General features: G+C 48.3%; 1 protein-coding gene across 5 annotated transcripts in view; it reads left to right on the forward strand.

Annotated features, from left to right (window-relative positions):
• Positions 1-26498, forward strand: part of SS18 (SS18 subunit of BAF chromatin remodeling complex) — a 363861-nt gene that overhangs the window by 116705 nt on the left and 220658 nt on the right. For all 5 annotated transcript variants that reach the window (XM_085605729.1, XM_085605728.1, XM_085605731.1 and 2 more), the window contains exon 3: positions 12879-12963. In XM_085605729.1, the coding sequence (XP_085461855.1) occupies positions 12879-12963 (85 nt within the window). The remainder of the gene's footprint in view (positions 1-12878; positions 12964-26498) is intronic.

Raw genomic sequence — 26498 nt, forward strand, 5'->3', positions numbered from 1 at the left:
GTAGACGGTGCAAGGTAGGCACGTTTAAACCAATTAGTTTGACTGTGTATCTAGCTTTCGGTGTGTGAGGGAAATGCTTCAGGTTGTATCTATGTAAATATTCAACATAGTGCAATATTCTGCCACTTTTGGCATTTCTAGACTTGCAAAATGCGTGGACTACCAATGGCTGCCGCCCAGTTTCAAATGTTCATGAAGTGACTGTAAAGTTTCAATGATTTTGAGTCATTCCTAGCCAGCGCATCCTTTACCGTGTTCACCTTTTGCATTCTGCTTCTTGTGGTTCTACATGCAGGTCTATAGTGGTTTTGTTTTTGCAGTGTTCTCTTCTTGCTTGGCCTTGAAGTGGGTGACAGTCTGACTACAGTGCACCAAACACAAATCGACTCAACTGTGCAGTGTATGCACACTGTTTTATTTGGATACAGACAGAATAGCTTGGAAGGGCAGTGATAAATTCTCGCTTTGCAGAGGTGTTTCTTTTGCTTGCTAATAATTATTTTCCCTGCCTTCCGCCATGTGCAGATTTCATTTTGGGCCTGAGGATGCTGACGATAACTAACTGCATCATGTCTGACTCTGTCAATCTGGTCTCCCATGAAGTCTGCAGTGGTCCTGGAACAATTAAAATGCTCCATTTGTCCACTCTTTTTTTCAAAATGTTCTCTTTGGGGAGAACCCGCCTACCCCCTAAAATACCTTTATGTAAGTCAGACTTGCTCGAGATGTAACACTCACGCCGTAACTTTCACGCCCTACCACTTTTGAATGTCACCAGCCGCCACTGGCAAAGTGCTTCACAAGCTGCATAAAGGACATACTCCAACATACATATTGGATCCGCCATCTTAAGTGAGCACAGTTTATAGGGCATATGGACAAACTACTGAGTATTTGGGTTCTTATATTTCACTATAATTACATCTGAGGGTGTTAATGATGATTAGTAATGTTTCTTTCATTGGCGGAATTTGTAGCATATTCCAGCATCTGCTAACCGCCTGTCTGGTCTAGTTTAATAATATGTACACATTATTATTTTTTTTTTTATTTTTTTTAAAGTTTAAAATGTTTATTTTTAACTACGTGCCCTTAGGAGCAGTACTTTGGCTAACATAAGCAGACAAATGATTAAAAACAAAAGCATCAGCATTGTTACAATACCATAGCAAATGAAGGGAGAAATCATATTACAAATGATAGTGGAAAACAACCACCCTCCCTTCACAAGTAAGCTAGTATTATGAAACTAATAGAAGGTCTCTAGGCTTGAATGGGGAACCCCATACCGTAAATATCAGATTAGGTGAATCACATCACAGGATCAGCTCTGCTCTGTGTCTGGAAAAGGTTTTCTCCAAGTGTCTGAATCATGCATGCAAAATGCAATATTAAAGGCACCAGAGTTTCAGATATTTGCAGCTGTGTGCGTGTTATGGCTAGAGCGTGGGCTGATTAACATGAATTCAAAAGCATACATTGTTATTTGACCTTGACGGCTTCTGCACACAGTGTTCAGACTAAGGTCGCGGTGCACGTCTAGGGATGTGAACAACAGACGGTTCTCATGTGAAGAAAAAGCAAGCAAGCAGTTACCTGCAGTGTCGTGTGCATAAGCAGGAAAAGTGGCAAGATGGCGTTTTACATCTAAGGCGCTTATGCTAACATAGCAATGTGTGTACATGGAACTCCGTCTCCACTACAACATCGTCACACAAAGTAGTTTTGTTCAGTGCCAGGAACTACTGTGTTTTACTGTCACCTAAAGAGAAGATGTCAAGCAAAGTAGCACACCTGTAGCGTTTGTAGTTATTATGTACTTTGAAGCTACTTTCTGCGATGCAATGGTTTTGAAAAATCAAACTAAAATCGGCATTGCCTCGTGGCTTTACGAAGAAGTTGTTTCCATCCAGCATTAAAGAGCATCAGCAGCAATTACCATTTGACTAAATTATACTGTCTGAAGAATATATAGAGGACCTTTGAATCTATATCAGTAGACCACCATGGAAAAGGACAAATCGTAATATCCCTCTTGCAAAATTCTTTATGTGGCGTGTTTCTTACAAATTCTAATCGGCCCCGATTTGCACAATGTAGGACACTTTTTTTTTTTTTTTGAAACCGTTTATTGCAATCTCAAATATATTCAGGTACGGGCCTACAACCTTCCGGCCGGCCGCTAAGATGACAGAAATAAATGACATATATACAATAAGGCACTTGGCGTTACAGAGACGCTAAAGCAGGAGGTATCAGCAACGTGGGCCACATGACTCTGAGCCCACAATACGGTTTCGTTTTATACAACACAACAACATAAAACCACACCCGCAAGGCAACCCGAGAGCGAAAATGACAACATACGCTCCTCAGATGGGGGGACCCCAACCATACACTAAAATCGAAGGAGGGGAAGGGGAATAGGTCTGGGACTGGGAAAACTCTGTGCCCGGGATTGAGGGAGGGGGTCATCTAAGGGGACGGAGCTGGTGAAGCGGGAGGCAACAATGGCGGCTCGCAAATACCCCCGCGGTAGGCGTTCCAGGGGCCCCACACCTTCAGCCACGCCCCAGGCTTACCCCGCGCCACATACACCACCTTCTCTCGGAACATGCACCAATCCATGTGTTCTTTCCAGGCCGACACTGCCGGGGGCCTCTGGGATCCCCACAGTTGAGCGATGTCACGTTTAGCAATCATATAACCCAGCGTCACCCATCGCGTCTGCGGAACCGAGTAGTCGGTCGGTTCCCACACATTCAGCAGGCATCTCCTCGCTTCAGGCACCAGCACGACATGCGTAACCGCTCGCAGGACCTCATGCACACCACGCCAGAATCGCTCCACCCTCGGACATTCCCACAGAATATGTCAAAAGGTCGCCAATGCACCGCACCCACGCTTACACAGTCCATCCTCGGCATAGCCCATACGCAGAAGCCCTGGCCCCGTCACGTACACCCGGTGAAGTATCTTAAGCTGGACGAAGCGAAGGCGAGCCGGGATGGCCACCTCCTTCGGGGAGGCCACCGCGGAAATCCAGTCCTCGTCGTCCAGCTCCAACCCATCGGCAACCCAAGCCTCGCGGAGCCCAGTCAGTAAGCCCGAGCGATCATTAATCAACTTCTTGTAGATGAGGGAGATCGTGCTGTCCGGAACGTGGCCATCTAGCACTCTATCCTCCAGTGGGGAGGACTCCGGAATGGCGGCCACGTCTGGGAAGACAGAGCCCAGTGCGTGACGGACCTGCAGATATCGAAAGTATTCACTGCCCTGCAGCTGAAACTCCGCCTGCAGTGTCTCGAAAGTTTTGAATCCTCCCCTCGTCCAGAGGTCCCCCACTGTACTAATGCCTATCGTGTCCCACCTATCGAAGCCCTTCGAGGTCCATAGGGAGCCCAACCTCTCAGACGCATACAACGGTGACGCCCGGGTCAAACGGTCCTTCCATCCCATAGCTGCATTGGCCGCGTGCCATACTCGCACCATGACACGCGTGGGTCCCGTCAGGCGGGAGTCGGGCACGCTAGTGTAGAGCGCTCGATTGTAATCGCCACCGGGCAGGAGCGTCTTGTCCATTTCAAATGCCGGGTTTAAGGCGGGCCCGTAGAGGCCGTGATTAATTGCAGCTAATTGGGAGGCCCAGTAATACCGCTTAATATCCGGGAGGGCAATCCCTCCGTCATACCACGGGAGTGTCAACTTTGCCAGGGCTATGCGCGGCCTCCCGTCCCAGAACAGGCGGCGCTGCAAACTCTCCACCTCACGGAAGTAACGCGCCGGGACCAGGTCCATCGAGTTCTGGAGGGCGTACAGAAAGCGCGGTAACGCCATCATCTTGAACAATGCCGCCCGGCCGAGCGGCGAAAGCGGCAAGCGCCGCCAGCGCGCGACGTCCTCCTTCAAGCGCTGGAGGGGGGGAAGCAAATTCCGCTCGTAGCGGGCCACTGGGTCCAGCGTAATATAAACGCCCAGGTAACGAAACCCCTGCGAGGCAATCTGGATCGAGCAGCCCCGCGGGAGAACAGGAGCCTCCCCGGAAAGCACATAGACACAGGATTTAGCCCAGTTGATGACAAGACCTGAGTTACGGCCGAAGGAGCGCAGAACATCGACCAGGACAATCAGTGATTTACGCGGGGAGGCTAAGTACAACAGGATGTCGTCGGCGTAGAGGGACACGCGGTCCTCATACTCAGGGGTCCAACGGAGACCACGGATAGAGGGGTGCCACCGCAGCCGCTCCGCCAGGGGTTCCAAGGCCAGTGCAAACAGGAGCGGCGACAGGGGGCAACCCTGTCGCGTGCCCCGTCCCAGCACGAATGGGGCCGAGACTCGACCATTCACCACCACCTGCGCCAATGGGTCAGAGTACAACAATTTGACCCAGCTGATGAATCCCGGGCCAAATCCAAATTTCGCCAACATCGCCCAGATGTACGGCCACTCGAGCGTGTCAAACGCCATGGTGGCGTCCAAGGACGCCAAGATGGCCGGCTCCCGCACGAATGGAACACGCGCGAGCACCCCGTGCAAGCGCCGCAGGTTAAGGGCCGTGTTGCGATGGGGAATAAAGCCGGACTGGTCTTGGTGGACCAGATCGCCCACCACGCCGACCAGCCGGTTGGCAAGCACCTTGGCGAGGATTTTAGGCTCCGCATTCAAGAGCGAGATCGGCCGATAGGATGTAACCCGGTCTCGCGGTCTCCCCTCCTTGTGGATAACCACGATGGTAGCTAGACGCTGGTCCGGCGGGAGGGAGCCCCGCGAGTGGGCCGCAAGGAACATCGCGCGGAGGTGAGGTGCCAGTACATCCGGTCGCAGCTTGTACAATTCGATAGGAAGGCCATTCGGGCCCATGGCCTTGCCCGAGGCGACCGAGCGTATGGCGAGGGCGATTTCATCCGAGGTGGGAGCGGCATCCAACGAATCCCTGTCCTCCACTGAAAGCGAGGGCAGCGCGATGTCCCGCAGCAGGGCATGGGAATCCTCCTCCGAGCAGGGAGAGACCGGAGAATATACCTCGCGGAAATAATCCGCGAAGCAAGAAACAATGCCTTCCGGCTCAGTAATTCGTACACCATCCATCCTCTCAATCAGCGGGACCACACGACTAGCTCTCTCCTTCTTATCCAACCACGCAATCAGTTTGCCAGCCTTATCACCCACATCGTACAGTCGCCCCTGTTGCTCTCTGCTAAGGCCCCTGGCCGCCTCCGTGACGAGGGCCCTATAGGCCGCCTGTTTAAGGTGTAGAACATGCAGCGCCGCGTCAGTCACCCCACTCCCCAGGCCACCCTCCAATTCAGTAATTTCGGCCTCCACCCGGGTCACCTCCTCCTGTGCGCGTCTGCGGGCATGGGAGATAAAGGAGAGGGCCTCCCCTCTGAGAACTGTTTTAAAGGCTTCCCACAGGGAGATAGCCGACGGAACGGACCCCACATTCTCCTCAAAATACCGTTGCAATGATTTAATCAGGTCAGCACGAATAGTGGGGTCTCGCAGGTACCAAGCATTGATTGGGGCTACCCTGCCCTCTCCCCTCGGGAAGACACCCAAGTGCAGTAGGAGCGGGGAATGATCCGAAATACCCCGCGCCAGATGGCGCACCTCTCCCACCCTCCCAGCATAAGCCGCAGGGACAAGGACATAATCAAGCCGCGAGAGGCTACCATGGGAACCCGAATGGAAGGTGTACTGCAGCTGGGCGGGATGCTTTAAACGCCAGCAGTCCACCAATCCCAGTGTGTCTAAAAGGCCCGCTAACCACGCCTGTGCCCGGGGGAGGTCCCTAGGGGGATGACGATCCATAGTCCCAGAAGCCACCGCATTGAAATCCCCCCCAACCACCAGAAGCCCCCCCGGGAGGTCAAGGAGGAGGCGCCCCAGATCTGCAAAGGTGGTGGACTGTAGCCCCGGTGGGACGTACACAGAGACAAAGACAACTACCTTGCCCTCCATCCTCCCCACCAAGACAGTGTAGCGTCCCCTCTCATCATGGCGCACCTCGTCTATTTCCAACGGGAGCGAGTTCTTCACCATGATGCCCACCCCCCGTGAGCCTGACGTGAAGCCCGAGTGGGCCACCAAGCGATAGCCACGCCGATTCATGGCACAAAAGGAATTACCAATAAGGTGTGTCTCCTGCAGAAAGACCACATCAGGCGAAATCCGTTTCAGATACTGCAGGACCACACCCCGCTTGATCCTATCACCCAGTCCGTTAACATTCCAGGACAACAATGTCAAATCCCTACCCCCCATCACATAACGAAGCCATCAATTGTCCCCCCCAGAGCATCTCAAAAACAACAATACAATAACGGGTTTGCCTTGCGGTAAAAACGAACCACACCCCACCCCAACCCACCCAACCCAACAGAACTCCCCCCACCCTGCACCCCTGCATGAGCCCAAACAGCCCCCCCAAAGTGCAGTGTGCCTGTCGCCCCATAGATAAGAAAACTAACTAGTCCCCCAGAGGAGGAGGGAGATCCCCCAAGAGACCCCACACGACCTCCACAGGAGGGGAACTTACCCTAACAGTCAATAGTGACAACAACGCAGTCCAGAGCAAGGCCTACCATTAGTCCCTCAGTCCTGATCCGGCGGGCCCTCCCCACCAACCGCACCCCCCCCACCCCCCCGGCCTGATCTCCGGGCAAAGTGTCTAGCCAGTCCCCGGCCACCTCGGGTCGATCAAAAAAGTGTGTGTGGCCATCCACCTCCACTCTCAGCTTAGCTGGAAAAAGCATCGCATATTTGAGATTCAGGTCCCTTAGGCGACGTTTAACACCAAGAAAGCTCAGCCTCTGCTTTTGGACTGCCGGAGTGAAGTCAGGATAGAAATTGATGTCCATATTGTCAAGTTTGACCGGCCCTTGTAGCCTGGAAGTCTGTAGGATAGCGTCTCTATCCCGAAAATTGAAGATCCGGGCGATGAGAGGCCTCGGGGGGGCTCCAACCTTAGGCCTACCCCCGGGGACCCTGTGGGCACGCTCCACCGCAAAGAATTTACTCAGCCCCCGAGGCTGGAGATGGGTGAGAACCAGGTCCTCAACAAATAGATCCGCCGCCTCCGCCTCGCGTCCCTCCGGCACCCCGATAATGCGAACGTTGTTCCTCCGGGCCCGACCCTCGGAATCCTCCAGCCGACGATTCATCAGGGCGCTCGCCTGGCCAAGCCTGCGCACCTCCTGTTGGAGGGCCGCCACGTCCGTTGTGAGGCCCGTGGTAGAGTGGGCCAAAGAGTCGACCCGGTCGTTGGTTTTAGACAAATCAGCCCTCACGAGGCCCACGTCCACGAGGACCGAGTCAATCTTCTGGGCCAGAGTGTCGAAGCGCTGGTCCACCGAGGCCTTCATCTCGGCGATGGCGCCCATGACGTCTCGGAGGGTCAGGTCCGTGGGCAGAGCGGAAGCATCAGTCGGGCCCGTAGGGGACCTACGCGGCGCCTCTGGGGATCCCTTCCGGAGGGTGTAGCGGTCCATACTGTTGGATTGCTGGGCCGCGCCACGGCGGGTCGATTTTATCTTAGCCCGATCGCCATCTTGTTTTGTGGACATGGTTTCGATCCCCAAGACGAGTCAGTCTCCTCAAGAAAGGGGGGGGCCGACAATCCAGTTCAAGGGGTCCAGGGGGGAGCGACCACCGCTCCGCAGGACGGACCGCAGCTGGCGGACCGGCAGGGCACCCCAGCGAGACCACACCACCGCACACCGCCCCGCAACCCAACCTCGCCTGGCAGCAAGGAGGGCGCAAAAGCGAAAGTGAAAGTGCAGGGTACGCGAGTCACCCAGCCTTGCCCGCCGCTGTTGTTCACTTTGTGTCCGGATCGCCCCACAACTCCAGTACGGGGGGCCCGTGTGGAGAAGGCCGCAAACCTCAATCGATACTCCTGCCGGTGTCCGAGGTCCGATTTAAAAACGGAAAACGGGCGTCACCTCTGCTCGGGCTCACAAATACAGTCCCCTCATCTGGGACAGGATTCTGTCAGGATTTATGCAGGAGGTCGCGGAGGTCCTCGGAGCCTCGCACCTACGCGGCCATCTTGGTTGCGCGCTAGGCTCCTCCCTCCTATGTACACATTATTCTTATTATTCCACATTTCCAAACCTGTGAAATATGCATCACTCTATACCCCCAGAGAATATTTTTCAGTAATTCTATATGTTGTACACAAATAATGTATACTTATATCGGGTTATTCTGTACTTTAGCATTTCCATCTATATAAGCCCCACAGTTTCTATTGTTGTTCACCTTAGTTGTATTTCATCTATCGTCATTATTTGTTATGGCATCCAATCTTATCAATAGTACTTGTATAGTTCCTATGGACAATGATGAGATACATTTTGCAAAGTGGAAATGTCTCCAAATAATGTCCAAAATGTCAAGGCCCAGTGGGAATACATGCACTCTCTGAGAGTACCACGCTCTCAAATTGTTACCTAGAGCCGGGCAGAGACAGATAAATTGAGATTTTGTTTGATTTGGTGTAGCACAGCACACAAATGGTGCAATCTGCTGCATTTTTTGAGGTCTGACTGGCCTTGTTAGTCTAAGTCTCAGATAATCAATTTTGACAGCCCACCTTATCGCAAATGGTAAGCACAATTGGCTCTTGGGTTTCATTTAGGAGCTCCCCATCCAACTAAACATTTTTCAGCTCTTAAACGTTAAAAGATTTTGTTTAAAGGTCAAGTGTTTCACCGTCCTTTTCGGAAAACTCTTAAAATCCAATAAGACTACAACAAGCTTTGTTGCATAGTGATAGCAGTCCTCTAATAAGGATCAATAAATCCGTTTTGTTATGTCTTTCATGGTGATAACTGTTCTCTAATACAAAGAATGAGAAGTGGCCTTAATGCTTCTTGCCACAGGAGTTTCCAAATGAGGACAGTTTCCAGCCCAGTCCTTCCTTCCTCACCAATGGAGGGCTGTCTCATTTTGCAGTTCAAGGTGGTCTAATTTGACACAGACGGACAAGATTTTTGCAGCATCCTATTTAAATTAAGGTCTTCCCTTTGCCATAGATTGGCCTGTCAGAGTACCCAGATCAGTGCTCACTTGTTCTTCCTGGAGGAATGAAGGGGTGACTGTGGTGCTAAAGTTTATCGAGCATGGGCACTGACCTAGGTGGGTGGGAGCTAACACCCCCTTGCCTCCAACCCCATTTTCCATCATTTTTAGTTCACGCCTAGGCAACGCTTGCGCTGTCTCTTCGAGACATGCTTTATTCAGGATATGGGCATGAAGTTCCGCCCACTTTCCGTCCCTCTTTAATTGGTTCCTGTCACGGTCCTTTATAAATGGTGGCTTTTCATAGGTCAATAGGCTTGGCAGTCCTTCCTTAGTATTGCATTTTAACCTTCAATGAGGACACCCCTTGTTACTTGTGTTGCTACTTGGTACCTTTTAATTATAGCCGTCGCGCACAATTTTCTTAAATGCCATTCTCCTGCCTGTTGTTGGAAGCACGACACGCTCTCCCTGCCACGCTTTTAAAAAAAAAAAAATTCAAGAGCTCGGCAGGCCTCACCACTAACATTGGTAGCCGTGGTTTTCTTTTTTTTTAATTGATTGCTGAAGCGACTGCTTGCCCTTTTTTCAGTTTATTTACTTTTCATACAATGGCCGCACCCGCGCTTTAGCTTTAAATAACTTGAGAAAAAATGCTGGTGCCGAGATTGCTTCAAAAGTAAGGAAATAGAAAAAATGAACATTATGTGCAACGCCAGTAGCTCAAACTTTCAGCAATGCAAGATGTATTGTATTGCAAATGCTTGTTCAAGCCTTGTCTCGGAGGCAGTGATCGACTTGTATTGCCATATTGAGCAATGTAGAAAACTGTTGGGTTGTGCCATTTTCTGTTTCCTGTTGTGTATCACATAAAGGCTCTTTCTATGGGTATTAGCTGTAGTGTGTGTAAACCTCTGTTAATGCTGCCAAGAAGTTGGACTAGTGATATAAACCAGGATTGGCTGCTGAAACAAAGGGTGAATACCAGGATAATGCTGGACTGTAAGACAACCATGAGGTAACCATCACTGGTTGGATTCAAATTCAAAAAGATGAAAAGGAAGCTCTAGCTGCCCTTACACAGTTGGCTCTGGACTTATGCTCTTCTCTATCTTAGGGTAGGAGAGCAGCTGCAACAGATTGCACGTGCACATTCTTGGATGTTGCTATATAGACACAAACACTCAGGCTCTTGTGGTTAAGGAAGGGACAGTAGAAGGGGAATATGGAGGACAACACAAGGGATACTCTGGCGCTTAGTAGAAATACTGTTGGCACTCTTATATGCCGCTCTTTTCTGACCTTCAAACCCTTTTAACTTAATAGGTTCTTTTTTGGGATTACCTTTTAATATTTTTTTCCTCTCCACTAGGATTTTATTTGCACGCTGCCGTAAACATTTCTTCTTATCTGTGTCTTTAATTGACTCCAGCAGTTTTGTTCTGCACCTTTTCAAAATGATGTACACCTATTTGTCGCACTAAGAAGTCCGCTTTCTTCCGGGGTTTTGGGTGCATTACGAAAATGACGTTGAATTGCATTAAAAATACACGTATTCAGGTGGTTTGGTTTGTTTATCTGTTTCTAAAGATGATTACGTTTTCAGGGTCTGTAGGCAGGTATGCATTCCAAACCATTTGGATGATGTTTGATTTAAGTAGGCTTGCCTCATAAACATTCTTTTGCGTTAAAACGTGTTCGTTCTGCTTCTTTACAATAATTTTAAATGTGAGAGCCGAAAGCACTTGTGGCATAAAAGGATTAGATTCAAGGAACAGTAAGATCTGGTTACCAGACTGGTAGAGGTGTTCTAACTCCGGCTGGGTAGGACTCTCCTAGTCCTATTAAAACCTAATCATTCACTCTTTGGTTTTCTGAAGTGAGGTTAATACACTATTCCGATTCCCAGTCTGTTTTTTTTCTGAATACTGCATGGAAACAACCCACCATGTGGTGTCTTTAAGACAAATAGCGCAAAAAAGCGATACAGATCCTCTGATGCCAATTCCTTCTCATTGTCCATATGCTCTATTCAGATCAAAAACTTTATTTCGATTACATTAGATAAAAAAAAGTATTACACAAAACAGTACACTTACAAACACGGATAATACAACATACAACGTTAAGTACTCTATTGTCGGTCTATTTCAATAGCAGCAAAAAGAGAGACATTTTCATTTTAAAAGACCATAAAGATTCACCATTAAAATTGTCCATATACATGTGGATGAGACTGAACTTTTCTTAGGCCTGTTTGATTCCTATTGGCACGAAGTGCCTCCATTTTTATGGTTTGAGAAGTGTGGTAAAACATTTTTTTTTTTTGTAATTCTGTCTGGAGCTGCTTTAAAAAATAGTTTTAAATGTATGTCATGCGGTAAAGTGCAGCTCCCCGGGTGCAGTGTATAACTTTTATTTTCTTCCCTAGGGAGAAGAAAGGACTGTGTAGACTAGATCAGCCTTTGCATTGCCCTTCCTTGGAAAATAACGAGTTGCCTGTCTTCTGTGACTATGAAGGGGAAAATTAATGTCCTGTTTTTTTCACTTCATAGGTGCAATAGACCATTATGGCTATATGTGACAAGGGGCTGACCTCATCTCATATTGCTAAGAGAGTGAGGGCTTTAGGGCACCTGTGAGGGACATGCATCTTTAAATGTAAGATGTTTGTGAGAAATCTCACTAATGAACCGCCCCATGATTGTAGGTTGTTGTCGGTGTAAATTCCAGTGTTGGTACCATGGGAAGTTGAAGGACTGGAATCTCTATGGGGCCCAAGGAGTTTTAGAAAAGTGAATATATTTTGGTTGGTAGAGCAGTGGTTTCTAGAAGAGGATTAGCATGAGAGCATTTCATTGAGATACATTGGGAAGGTTTGGTGATTGCTTAGTTTTTTTAGCAAAAAGCCTACCTGCCAGGTTGTACAATGGGCTGTTGTCAAGGTTGAAGATGTGCTAAATGTGTCCTAGAAAGAATAGTCTAATTTTCTCATGACTAGAGCATTGATGTGTGAATGCATATAAGTCCTCAGTCACTGATGTGAGTATGTACAGCAAAATAGAGGACTGGCCACTGTAATGGGTGCTTTCATCTACGGGACCTGAATTACTTTTTGACTTTACCTATCTGTGCTCTAAGCAGTTTCTCAACTCCTAACCATCTTCACTACTTTCAACTGTCCAGCTATTCCAAAGATGTTGGAAAGTTAATGAGCATGACCCAGGGAATATTCCTGCTTAGACCAAACTTTGCTCCGCAAGACACTCCGAAGAGTCGAGAATTTACAGACCAGCTGCGTTGCATTTATTTTTGGCCTCGGGCTATGTCTGTTCCCACTAACAGCATTTTATTCACTACATCATTTCTTTACTGGGAGCATCATTGAGGCATGCAGTTCTTTTTCACTGAACTGTGGCCTGGAATGGGGACAAAGTGCAAAGGCAACTTTACTGTACACCAAAATCAGATATGTTGCACACTTTTTTGCAGTGATTTTCAAGTATGACCGGTAAGTAGCCTGCATTTTTGTTTTCAGATTAATTTAAGTAATCAAACACCATTGAAAAGCATGGTTGTGATTCAAAAATGAGCAACTCTTGTTGATTATAAAATAAAACATCAATAATGCACATATGGAGTTTCTGGCAATTGGATTGTAACTGCTTGGTGGGCAAAGATAGCCCTACGGCTCAAACAGTGAAAGGTGGGCTAATTTAAAAATTAATTTTGTTGCCGTCCTGTAAAAATTATTGTATTTTAGGTTTGCATTGCAGAGCTGACGAAATGTAAGGGCAAGCCTTTCTTCTCCTTTTAATGTTTTTATTTACTCCTCTTTATTTCTTTACCAGGTATCAACAGATGTTGCACACTAATCTGGTTTATCTAGCTACGATAGCAGACTCCAATCAAAATATGCAGTCTCTTTTGCCTGCAGTAAGTATATTTAAAACTAATCTTAAAGCAGAGGGGAGTAGTTGTGACTATTGAACCAGGATAAAGCTTTGGTGGTTGCTGTATTTAAGTATGACTTCACCTCCTTTGCCATGTGACAACTGTTCTACCACTCAATAGGCATGCCTTCTCAAGCATATTCGAAAGAAGGTGGCTTTAACATGGTAGACCCTTCCCAAATTAAGCACACTTATATCCTGCTTTGTGTACCACTATTACTCCATCAGTTATGAGGCTTTTTCCATTTTCCAGACATGAGAGTTTGTCATTGGAGATTGGATTTGTAAACAGTTTGTTATCCAGCAGGTGGTTAGGAAAAGTAGGTTTTTCAGAATTCAATTGACTCACTTTAGTTATTGTGCTCTCGGGATTAAGAATGGCCACCTTTCTAATAATAATAAGCTTTTCTTTCATGCTACCCTTTTTAGATTAAAAAAAAGAAATTCTAGGATGATTCTTGCCAGTGACGTTCAGCTTTGATTTGAGTCTACCGCTTTTGGAGACCTTTTTTTCCCAGGGTAACATTTAGAGCATACTTCACTGTTTTGGTGTAGTTCTTTCCAACACTGAGGGAACTCCATAGACAGTGATTCTTGGAAATAGTTTTGGACATGTTGATAAAAGTTTAGAGGCCATGCCAACAAGGGAAATGATGTATTCAGTTACTACTACTTCATCTCAAGATTTGAGTTTTATTATTTTTTGCATATATATTCCTATTTCTTCTCCAAGGTCCTGGAGAAATACGTAAATAAGGTTGTCGCGGATTTTGTCGAGACCAATTGTGTATTATGTCCTAGCCAATCAGTGTTCCGAGCTAATTTCAGTACTGAAACAGCCCTTCTGGAAATCTCTGAATCTATTAAAACTACACTTGATAAAGGAGGGAAGACTGTTTTAATACTGTTGGACCTCTCCGCAGCTTTCGATACCGTGCCCCATGCCCTCCATTTGGGCAGACTCCAAGGATGTGGTATAGAGGGCACGGCTCTGCAGTGGTTCACATCTTATCTGGAAAATCGTCAGCAAACCGTCTGGTCTCCCCCATTTGCGGCCCCTATCCTGCCACTTAATGTAAGTGTTCCACAGGGATCCATCTTAAGCCCCACTCTGTTAAATGTGTTTATGGCCCCCTTGGCCGAACAATACGGCGCCAAAGTCATATCTTACGCCGATGACACTTAATTGTTGTTCACGTGCGGTAAGGATGAGGCCCTGAATGGGAATGAGATAAACACCTGCCTGTCAGCAGTATTTGAGTGGTTTAAACAGAATCCACTCCTGTGCAATTCTGAAATATCAGAAATTATCTTTTTTGTTCACAATCCGGGGGATGAGTGGCATGAATGGTGGCCACAGAATATGTCCCCTCCTGCTAACTTAGCCACAACCGTTAAGACTCTTGGGGTGAAAATGGACGCGGACATGTCCATGAAATCCCAGGTCCAGGCTGTGGCAGGCACATGTTTTGGCCTACTGAAAATGTTGAAAAACTTCCTCCCACTACTCCCGGTTTCCCACAGGAAAATAGTAGTACAAGCACTGATTCTGTCCCGCCTTGATTATGTAAATGTTCTTTATGTCGGCCTTCCTGACTATCTTCTTAGCCGTCTACAGGTGGTGCAAAACGCCGCAGCAAGAGCCATACTTATGGTGGACCTCCGGACACACATGACTCCTCACCTGAAGTCCTTGCACTGGCTTTCAGTACGAAAGAGGACACATTTCAAAGCCTTGGTGCTGGCTTATAAGGCCTTTCACAATATTGGGGCCTTATATCTGAGAAACAGATGCCAGCACTATGTTCCATCCAGAAGTCTGAGGTCTTCAAATCAGCTGCTCTCGCTGATCCCACGGTTCTCCCACCTCTCGTTTGGGCGGGCGTTCCTTCCAGGTGGTAGCTTCTCGGCTCTGGAACAACCTGCCACCAGCCTTATGTCAGGTGCAGGACCTCCTCCGCTTTAGACGCGTATTAAAAACCTGGCTTTTTTCACAATAGGTCAGCGGCCCTGGGGCTGCCTGCACGGCTCTGTCACTGGTTTCTCTTGTCCTAGTGCCGGGACACTCCAGGGAGTAGCTGTGCACTTTATAAGTACCCAGTAACATTAACATTTAAAATCTGTTTTTTTTATTTATTCATTTTTTTTTACAAATGTAAGATGAAGCAACTTCATTTTTTCTTACAAAAAGCACTCCTGTTCATATGCACTGCCTCCATGCCACTGTGTAGAAAACACTGGCTACAACTTGGACTGTAAGAGGCGTGTCCCTCTCTTCCCTCTTTTCAGGAAGGAATCATTCCATATTCAGCGGTCAGTAAAGCAGCTTCAATAATGGTAAAGGCATATTTCTGCTAAAATATGAAGTATACCACTGTCATCAATAGTGCTGTTTAACTTGCTTTTGTCAAGCACAGCTCTTTGGACTTTAGGGCATATTTATTTGGACATGTGTTTCTCACAGTTATTTGTACACGATCAACTCCTGCTATCACTGGTGTTTCCTACCTTTTAACCTTCTCTTGCACATCACGCTCTTCTTTCATACACAGAGTGCCTCTTTCTAACTTGGAGTTGATGAATGCGGACAATTTCACCATGTATCTACATTTCAGGTTTTGATTTCTTGTTTTGTATACTGAAGGTCTTAAACTTGCATTGGTGACAAACCTATATTAACGGGCAAGTTGTCCCTTTGAACTCGAAGATATTATGCAGGACTGGAGTGTTTGAGAGTTGACTGTGAGGGCCATAGCTTTGACCGCTCCTGTGTTTTTTTTCTTCAGGTGAAATCCTTGAAGTGCGATGCCTAAAGTTGCCTTTCTCTAATTTTGTGTTTTTATTTTTATTTGGGCAATACTTGCTTGCTGATAACATAATTGGTATTTTAATACATGTAAGGCTACCTTTTACTGTTCTGCCTTCAAAGGTTGGTAGGGCCGGGGAGCATTAGTCGCCTATATGTCAAGTGTCTCAGTGTTGGGTGTGACTCCTGGGTAGCAAGCAGAGCCCTCTGAGTCCTCATTTGTAAAGGGGAAAAACATCAAAGCTAAAAGTGCTTAAAAAAAACAGAGGTTACTTATAGCTGCAAAAAAAGGATTTGACTAATCCAAGGTGTTACATATTATATGGGTCAGCTTGGCACCATTGTAGTTTACAGGATTCTGAGTTCCTTATAGGCAGTACCCTCAAAATGCTTACCTTCTGGCAACCCTGACTCTGCAGATTAGTTACCGAAGTTTTGAAGTGGCCAGATGAAGGGAAGAGCATTTGGGAGGGGGATTTGGAACAAGAAGGTCTTGCAGTCCGATAATGACAACATTTACACGTTATCGATTCAGGCGAGGAGACTTGGTTCTTAACAAATTGCTGATCTCTTCGTTGCATCAAAGGGAAACTGCCCTCACCTCTTAATAAATGTTTTAGTCTGTCAATCACAAATGTCAAAATCGTTAGAAATTCGGAGTCTACGTGCTCTTTCCTCTGGGATCTTCACCACTACTAGGAACCGTTTCAAACACTAGTGGGGTGGTTAGGGTATGTCTCCCTCGAATGGCAGGAGAAACAAAATGGTGGACGAATTGTTCTGACGATCTCACAAATATCGCCTGTTATTAGAAATCTCCCAAGATCTTGCCAGTGCTGGAACATAGGTTTGTGATGTGAGCTGGATCCGCCCACAATAAAAAATAAAAAAAATTAAAATAAATATGCTGTATATTTGGCAATAGTTATTTCTATCCCAGGACATTTGCGATACCAGTTTTAACAAACCTCTCTAAAGCAACTGGTTTCATATTGTTGATGTGTTTGTTGATCTATATAAAGTTTTTCCTAAGTAACTTATCTTTTTTTTTAACACTTTTTTATTGTATTTTCAATAAAATATGCATAAAATAGCAGTATACAAACATGTACTGGTTCCCTTCCCATCTGCAAAATACCAAAAGTTTGAACATGCACGTCATCTTGCCATGTCGACCTGCGGGATGCCCCCTCACTCTCTGCGTAGTCCTGAAGTTGGGGCTCATCTTGTCTCAACCATCGAGTCCAGGGCCCCAAATCTTTTCGTATTTACTGTGTACCTCTCTGACTCCATAGTTGCACAGATATTCATCCTGTTGACCCGTTCCAATGGGGGGAAAGGGACAGGGTGTCTTGCCAGTGTCGTGCAATGTCTCTTTTTTACACTCAGTAACCCATGACTATGAGGGCCCAGGTGCTCCCTTGTAATGCCCAGCAGGATTATTTTAGGTTCTAGGGCAGGACTGCAGGCTTACTTCTCTGTTTATCGTTGACCATTATGCCCATTAACTTACCTTTATGAAAGTATTTTAGCTCTAATGTAAAGGGATTCTGTGAGCATTTAGAATCCGTTTTACTAGTCGTACTGGTGTTTATTCCGTCACATGGCAGACCAGTAACTCAGAAAGGTTAGTGGTACTGGGCACAGTCCAGGCACTTGCCATGCTCCCTTCTGAAAGATCAGCTGAAAGAAGTCAATTGATCTATATCGCGGTATTATGCAAGATGGCATGGTCCAGTAACTATCTGTGAGTGCTGTCGGACTTGCATATTAATGTTACTGTCAGTCAGACCCTTAAATTGTGGGTGTAATTCATGATCGTTTTTGTAAGAGGTATTTTTAATGATGCTATTTTAGGTCGAACTTTACAAAGTAATAACTGTGCTGTGTTGTTGGTTGTAATTAGAAAAGACATTTTTTCCTGACTTATGAATTATGAATGACCAAGAACTACTTGTACAATATGAACTTTATTCTCAAATACATTTAACTAGTTGAACAATTTAAGGCATAAAATGATTAAGATCACTGGATAATTATTATTTTTTTTTTTAAATGCTAGGAGGGTCAAATCCTCCTCCAAATTTAGGCTTTGAGAGCCGCCGACAAAGCAGGTAGCTGCTTATTTTGACAGAGCTCAGTTTTCTCAGACAAGTGTTTTGTAAGCACTGCGTAGTGATGAACATGTTTTTTTTTCCTCAGCTGCTTTGTGTCTTTCTCCTTGGTAAATCTAGATTGTATTGAAGACTGAATATGCAAAATGTTGGTTATAGCAACTCCACTGTGCCTTTTGCAGTGTCTAGTTTTTAAGTAAATTTTAATTCGCTCTTATGTAGTTTAGTATAATAATGTGAATTAGCCTCATTCTGAAAACGTTTAGTAAAGTTGTGGGAAGCAGGGAAACGAGCTAACATGTTGGCATATTTTGTATGAGGTATGAATTACTAAAAAAACCAAAAACTAGCCATTGTTTTTTTTTTTTTTTTTTTTTTTTTTTTTTTAATTTTTTATTGAACAATAAATCAGTTACAAGCATGGGCCTACAACCACCAGGGCCGGCCGCTAGATTCAGAAAGGATCGTACATTAGTTAAGGCAGTAGGCGACTCCTGGGGCCCAGCCCCGTAAATGGCTCCGGATAGTTCGAAGGAGGCAGGAGACATAAATTTAACATAAATAACAACTAAAAAACAAAAGGCGAGGCATAAGGGCAAAAAACGTGGGTCAGGCTACATCCGGGGGACTCTAATTCGGACCTTCAATTAGCTATCAAGAGGAAGGAGTACTGAAAGATCGGGGGGGGGTAACGGGAGAGGAACATCTATATTCGATTATTACAACAAGTTGCAAGGAACTATCAAGGGTCAGGGGGACAAGGCAATATCGGTGTCCACAAGGGGGGGGAGTACAGATACCCCCACGATACGCGTTCCATTGCCCCCAAATTCTACCCCATGCCCCGGGTTTACCACGGGCCACATACACAGTCTTCTCCCTGAACATACACCAGTCCATGTTCTCCTTCCATACTGACACGGTGGGAGGCCGCTGGGAGCCCCAAAGCTGCGCTATATCCCTCTTGGCAATCATGTTCCCCAGGGCCGCCCACCGAGTCTGAGCCGCGTTATAATCATTGGGCTCCCACACATTCAGGACACAGCGACGCACCTCCGGCAGCAGCGCAACTCCGGTGACTTGTCCCATGACCCCATGAACCCGACGCCAGTATTCCGCCACCTCGCGGCACTCCCAAAGGATATGGAGAAAGGTGGCACTGAGCCCACATCCCCGCTTACAGAGCCCATCTTCCGAGAATCCCATCGAGACCAAATGGGGACCCGTCACATACACCCGGTGGAGAATCTTTAACTGGACCAGGCGGAGACGGGCTGGAATGGCTACTTCCTTAGGGGACGACAGTGCGGACTGCCAGTCCTCGTCGTCTAATTCCACCCCATCCCCCGTCCACGTCTCCCGAAGGCGCACCAATAGGTCAGCCCGATTTATTAATAAGTTTTTTATAGATTAAAGAGATAGTACTGTCGGGGACATGACCATCGAGTATGCGGTCCTCGAGGGGCGAAGAGGCAGGGATCTTAGTCCCCTCCCCAAAGACGGAGAGCAGGGCGTGCCGAACCTGGGCATATCGGAAGAACTCCCTGTCCGTGAGTTCGTATTCGCTCTGGAGCGCCGCGAAGGTCTTAACCGCGCCCTTCCTCCATAGGTCTCCCACTCTACTAATACCAATCGTGTCCCAACGGTCAAACCCTTTCGTCGTCCAGAGGCTTCCCAGTCGGTCGGAGGCAAATAAAGGAGTAGCACATGTTAGTCGCTCACTCCAGCCCATGGCTACATTGGCCGCCTTCCAGATCCGCACCGCAATCTTAGTAGGGCCCGTCAGGGTCCGTCCAGCCGAGCGGGAGTAAAGCGCCCTGTTATAATTCCCGCCGGGAAGCAAGAATTTATCCATCTCATACGCCGGATTCAAGCCAGGCGCATACGTGGCATGGTTAATGGCCGATAACTGCGAGGCCCAATAATACCTGCGAATGTCGGGAAGCGCGATGCCCCCGTCGTACCAGGGGAGAGTAAGCTTGGCCAGGGCGATACGCGCCCGTCCGTCCCACACCAGTCTCCTCTGCAGGCTCTCCACCTCCCGAAAGTAGGCCACTGGAATGACATCGAAGGAGTTCTGAAGTGCATAGAGGAATCTGGGAAGGGACATCATTTTAAACAGTGCTGCCCGACCCAGCGGGGACAAGGGCAGCCTACACCACCGAGACGTGTCTTCCCTCAAACGCCGAAGTGGAAGCAGGAGATTTTGCTCATAGCGAGCCACCGGGTCCGACGAGACGTATATCCCCAGGTATTTAAAGCCGGCCAGAGATACTTGGATCGGAAGCCGAGGCGGCAAGAGAGGAGGGCCACCGGAGATAGGATAGACACAGGATTTAGACCAGTTAATCGTGAGACCCGAATTTCTCCCATAGGAAGTCAGAACATCAAAGAGAACGTTAAGCGACTGCCGCGGCGAGGTAAGATACAGGAGAATATCGTCAGCATATAACGAGACCCGATCCTCGAAGCCCGGGGCCCACCGGATCCCCCTGATCGAGGGCTCCCAGCGGAGCCAAGCAGCGAGTGGCTCCAGGGCGAGAGCAAAGAGCAGAGGGGACAACGGGCACCCCTGCCTCGTACCCCGACCGAGCGCAAAGGGCCGAGAGACCCGCCCATTAACCACCACCTGAGCCATGGGTCCCGTGTAGAGAAGCTTCACCCAGCCAAGAAATCCCTCCCCAAAGCCGAATTTGGTCAAGACAGCCCAGAGGAACGGCCACTCGATGGTGTCGAAGGCCATCGTGGCGTCTAAAGAAACCAGCACGGCCGGTTCGGAGAGGTACTCCGCCCTGGCGAGGGCGCCATGAAGACGCCGCAAGTTGAGGGCGGTGTTGCGATGCGGGATGAAGCCGCATTGATCAGGATGAATCAGATCGCAGATGACGCTCAACAAACGATTGGCGAGGACTTTAGCCAGGATTTTAGGCTCTGCGTTTAGCAGTGAGATAGGCCTGTAGGAGGCACAGCGGTCCCGCGGCTTACCTTCCTTGGGGATCACGACTATCGTGGCCAGTCGCTGGTCGACAGGAAGGGAACCTGCCTCAAGGGACTCCTGAAACATACGACGGAGGAAGGGCGCTAGTTTATCCGGGCGCAACTTATATAATTCGATAGGTAGACCGTTGGGACCCATAGCCTTGCCCGAGCGAAGGGATCGAATCGCAGTTGCTATCTCATCTACCGACAAGGGGGCGTCCAGCTGCTCACGGTCCTCGACGGACAGGCCGGGCAAAGCAATATCCCTCAGTAGAAGGCAAGAGTCTTCCTCATCCCTATCAGTCACCGGGGAGTACACGGCCCGGAGGTGGTCGGCGAAACATTCCACAATCTCACCAGGCTCAGTCACACACACTCCATCCGAGACACGCAGCTCCGGGACCACACGATTCACTCTCTCCTTCTTGTCCAGCCACGCAATCAACTTACCCGCCTTGTCCCCGGCATCATACAATCGACCCTGCTGCTCCCTATACATAGTTTTGGCAGCGTCAGTGACAAGAGACCTGTATTCAAACTGTTTCAGGCTGAGGGCATGGAGCCCGTCCGGAGTGACACCCTCCTCCAAGGCCGACTCCAGCCCCGAGATGTCAGTCTCCAGCTTCACCACTGCCTCACTCTTGAGCTTCTTAGCCACCACTATCTGGGAGAGGGCGTGTCCGCGGATTACGGTTTTAAAGGCTTCCCACAGGGACATTGCAGACAACACCGACCCCTCGTTTTCAAGGAAGTATTGGTCCATAGCCTTAACCAGGCTATCGCGAGTCGTAGGGTCTCGCAGGTACCACGGGTTAATGGGAGCGATCCGCCCTGCAGACCGCGACTCGGTGTCAAAGAGCAGCCACAGCGGGGAATGATCGGAGATACCCCTCGCCAGGTGCCTGACCTCTCGAATTCGACCAGTCTGCGCCGCGGGCATAAGGAAATAGTCTAACCTAGAAAGACTCCCATGCGCCCCAGAGTGAAAGGTGTACTGACATTGGGTCGGATGCATTAATCGCCAACTATCCACCAGGCCGAAGGTCTCCAACAGACCACCTAGCCATGCCTGGGCAGCGGGGAGGGCCCTGGGTGGGTGACGATCCAGGTCACCCGAGACCACCGAATTAAAGTCCCCGCCCATAAGAAAAAGACTGTCCGGAAGTTCAAGCAGCATTCGACCCAAGTCCGCGAAGGTGGAGTTCTGGAGGCCCGGGGGGACGTAAACTGAGACCAGGGCAAGGGGATGCCCCTCCCACCTCCCAGTCAGACACACATAACGCCCTCTGTCATCTGAGACTACCCTGGTGATCTCCAACGGAAGTGAGGATCGCAGGAGAATGCCCACCCCCCTGGAGCCAGTTGTGAAACCAGAATGAGCCACGAGGCGGTATCCCCCCCTATTCATTGCATGGCAGACATTACCAACCAGATGCGTCTCCTGGATAAACATCACATCAGGAGTCAGACGACGCAAATACTGCAGTACTACACCCCGTTTGATACGGTCCCCCAACCCATTGACGTTCCATGACATCAGCTTCAACCCGTCCCCCCCCCATCCCCTCCAATAAATCAAAGGTCCCCCAGTAAGCAGCACAGTTCCCGATGGTGGACAAAAATCAATACCTCGCCCTGCAAACAAAAAACACACAACAAAACAACCCCTCCTTCCCCCCCACCCCCCCAAGATCCAACTCCCCCCACCCTGCACCCCTGCGGGCCAAAAAACCCCCCCAACTTGCAGTGTGCCTGTCGCCCAACTAACCCCATTCTACGAAAAGACCCCGGAGGAGGAAAGGGACCCGACCCCGCCCGCCCCCCACACAGGTCCTAGCAAGACACAATGAACCAAAGAAGTACAACCCAGCTGAACAGTGCAAAATGGCAAAATCAAGGACCAAAAGTCACTCCAAAGGGGACCCGTCACCGTTGGCACCTGCAGAGGGCCCGGGACGGCCACCTCTGTCCGGCAGCGAGTCCAGCCAGTCACTCACGGCCACAGGAGAGTCAAAAAAGGCAGTCCGATCCTCATGTTCCACTCGGAGTTTTGCAGGGTAGAGCATAGAGTACTTTAGGCCCAGTTCACGAAGACGACGTTTCACCCCCTGGAATCCCATCCGCTGTTTCTGGACAAGTTGGGTAAAGTCCGGATAAAAGTTAATGGATGAGTTCTCATGTCGAACCGGGCCATGGACACGTGAGGCCTGCAGAATCGCATCCCGGTCTCTGTAGTAAAACAGCTTGGCCACGATAGGCCTCGGGGGGGCCCCCGGCCGTGGTCGACCGCCCGGAACTCGATGGGCCCGCTCCACGGCAAAGAACTTACTCAAGCCAGCAGGGGTCAACTGTTGGAGGATGAGCTCCTCGACCAGGAGGTCAACCGGGCGGTCGTCGGAGGACTCCGGTACGCCTATGACACGGATGTTGTTGCGTCGGGCCCGTCCCTCGAAGTCCTCCAGCCGCCGGGCCATCTGATCGTTGACCATCTTGATGTCACCAAGCGCGGCCTGCAGGCCCGACACATCCGCCCCAAGGGTGGAGGTCCGCGCATCGAGAGCCTGAACCCTCTCGTTTGTTTTGGAGAGATCCGCCCGTATTAAGGTGACATCAATTGCCACCGTGTCGATTTTACGGGCCAGGGCCTCGTATTGCGTGGCGATGGTTTCCCTGATGCCATCAATGGCGCCCATGATATTCTGTAGGGAAAGTTCCGAAGAGACGGACGTGCCACCACCGGTGGCGTCCGGGGGGGGACCGGCCGCTCCAGGGGAGCCTCTGCCCTGAGTGTAGCGGTCCATGTTGTTGGTCTGGACCGATCCCCCACGGAGGGAGGCCTTAGTCTTACGCCCCTCGGGGCCCCCCTTGCCCCCCATGTGGTCACGGACACCGAGGGGGACCGCCGATCAAAGTAGCAGAGGCACCGGCACCGGAGAGTAGCGCCTCACCCGAGACCACAATATGGCGGTGCGGGGGGACCCAAGGCGATAGGCACTCTAGTGGCAGGTGGAGACAAAGCCTTGTGCAGAGGCCAAGGATACACCCCGCCACCTCAAGCGCTCCACCGGCCAGCCCCCTGAGGTCCGAAAGTGAAACCGAAAGTGGTCGAGCGGCCCCTGGCACCGCGCTGCAGCCGCTGTTGTTCAATTGCGACACGGCTCCACGGTTCACCTTCGCCCCGGGCACCTCCGTCGGGTGGGTCCCAAAAGTTCTAACAACGATAACTCAGGATTCCCAGGTCCGATTCAATTTCTGAAAAGAGATACGTGCTCAGCCGGTCTTCATCTCCCAGATTCCATAAACCACATCAGGATATTATCAGGATAAATTCCGAGGAGCAGCGAGGGTCCGGGGAGCCCTGTGCTCACGCGACCATCTTGGATGCGCGCTAGGCTCCTCCAAAACTAGCCATTGTTGAATTTGATTTTGGATGTTTTAACTGTAACTACTGTTGTGGAGAGCCAAAGGTTAAGTATAAAAAATCTTTCAAATGTTATACTTTGTCATGCATGTTATGGTAAAGCTTTATGAACTGCAACTATTCTTTTGATTCCAAAATGTATTTGAGAAGATAATTGGGTCCAAAAACTCTTCAAGTTCAATCTCTTTTACTGTGCTCCAATTAATTTAATGGCCGCATTTTTTGCAGAGTAATGTTTGAGACACTTTTTGCCACCACGAAAGTATATTAGAATCCTGGTGCACATGGGCCATACCACCACGTTGATATATGGCTGACTAGAAATCATTTAATTGTCTTATTGGTTGGGGTCTCTTCCCTGGATTCCTACACTGATGCAAAGGTTAGATTTTCTGCATACCACTTTATAAAGAGGTGTGATTAAATAATCCCCACCGTTATCTCTGATTCATAATCTCAAGTGCTTAAAAATGTTTTGCTAAGGAGGTTGAAGCATAAACAAAATGTGAAGGCCTCTTTTCTAAGATGCCTAACCACTTGTAGGATCTCACTCATAATACAGACGCTTTAAGAGCCTTGTGTCATGAATTCATCTTTCTCTACAGAGATTTTCCTGGAAGCCAGGGTAGTCTTAGGCGCCTCAATTTGATAATGAAGTTTCATTATCATAAGGCTGCATGTGTGCACATTGGTGTCAGTGCAGGAGATTGCATCTCTAACTCCGTCATTAATAGAAAGCCACAAATGGGAAAAGCATAGCTAGTACTAGATTTGTGCTAGAAGACATATCCGAGTCCCACAGTATGTATGTAAGGAGAGCTTTTGAGGACGGAGTTTGTTTTTTACTCCATACAGCTGAACGCGGTCTAAAACAGACCAGCCTATTCTGTATGTCTGGCCTAGGTCTCCTCTCTTTGGAGTCAGTCATTCAGATACTTCAAGACACTCAGTTATTACAGAAGGATAATCACAAACTCAATTTCACCTCTTATTATGAATCAAAAACTCCACTCATACGGCCCAGTGTTTCTTGGTAGAAATATCAATTAATAAAATCACTGTGCAACCCTTTGTTTTCCCGAAAGAATTTGTTCCCGGCACCTATGATTGTTTTTCTCCCTGAAACACCCTATTTGGAAATGGCAACACAGAAGTCTCTTGAGATCTCCTCAGCTAAGTCTTTGATAGGCAAATAGAGGATTTCCCTCACAATAAAGTGGCATTTACTTAATCAGCAAAGAGTTTATTCCAAAAGCAGGCAATCTTGATGATGGGCAATCCTTTAGTTTTCTCTATTGGAAGTCTGCAAACAGGGAAGAGGATATCAAATTGTAATGACTTCTTACTTGCACAGGCAACATGTATAGGGCTCTTTAGCTATTCATCCGAGTGCATTGTACATTATCAACTCAGCGTTTGAGTGTGAAGACCAAAACCAGCTCAATATCCCTGGGAATGATTGTACCTGCAGCCAAGAGCCTTGTTTCACTAGTGCTGTTTTTCGACATCCGTTCAGAGAAAGGTTGTGCATCTCTTATGTGTTCGTACCAACCTTTTCTTATTCTTTTGGGTTAAATATGAGTGCAAGACTGCAGTGGTAACTTCAAATTGTGCAGGATCTGTTGTAGATGGGACCAGGATACACCCAGTTTCCTACAATGGTTTGAAACGGGTGAGCATAGAGCTAGTGCTGGCAAAACGAAACATGGAGTTGTTTTGCTGGCCTTTCCCTATGAGTATTTCTGGATGTGATGCACACAGCTGTAAATAGCTTGACATTAGAACCAGGAGAAAAACCCACGATCATATTTAGTCTCCCAACAGCTGAAATATGGTGTTACACCTGTAGTGGAGGATGTCTGACGTGGTCCCAGACATATTTGTTTTCACATTCCCAACCTCATTTTGAAGCTGATCTTTAACACACATAAACATTGTATTTAATATTGAAAGGGCACAAGAGACCTGCTCTAAATTGGCAACATAAATGCAAAACCTGCATATTCTTAAATCATGCTTGCTGACAGTGGATTTATTAGTTTGAACTCGGGAGAAGTGGATCGTTGTGTGATACTCTTCTTAGTGTTGTAGAGAACACATTGGCATACTGGCTTGGTCGCCAGATGTTTTTTTTGCGAGTGAGAACTGAATGAAGATGAGGTATTGGAACTAAAAGCTTCCAAAGGTAAATCTTTGTT

Source organism: Triturus cristatus, chromosome 5_1 (assembly GCF_964204655.1).
Source record: "Triturus cristatus chromosome 5_1, aTriCri1.1, whole genome shotgun sequence".
Taxonomy (NCBI): domain Eukaryota; kingdom Metazoa; phylum Chordata; class Amphibia; order Caudata; family Salamandridae; genus Triturus; species Triturus cristatus.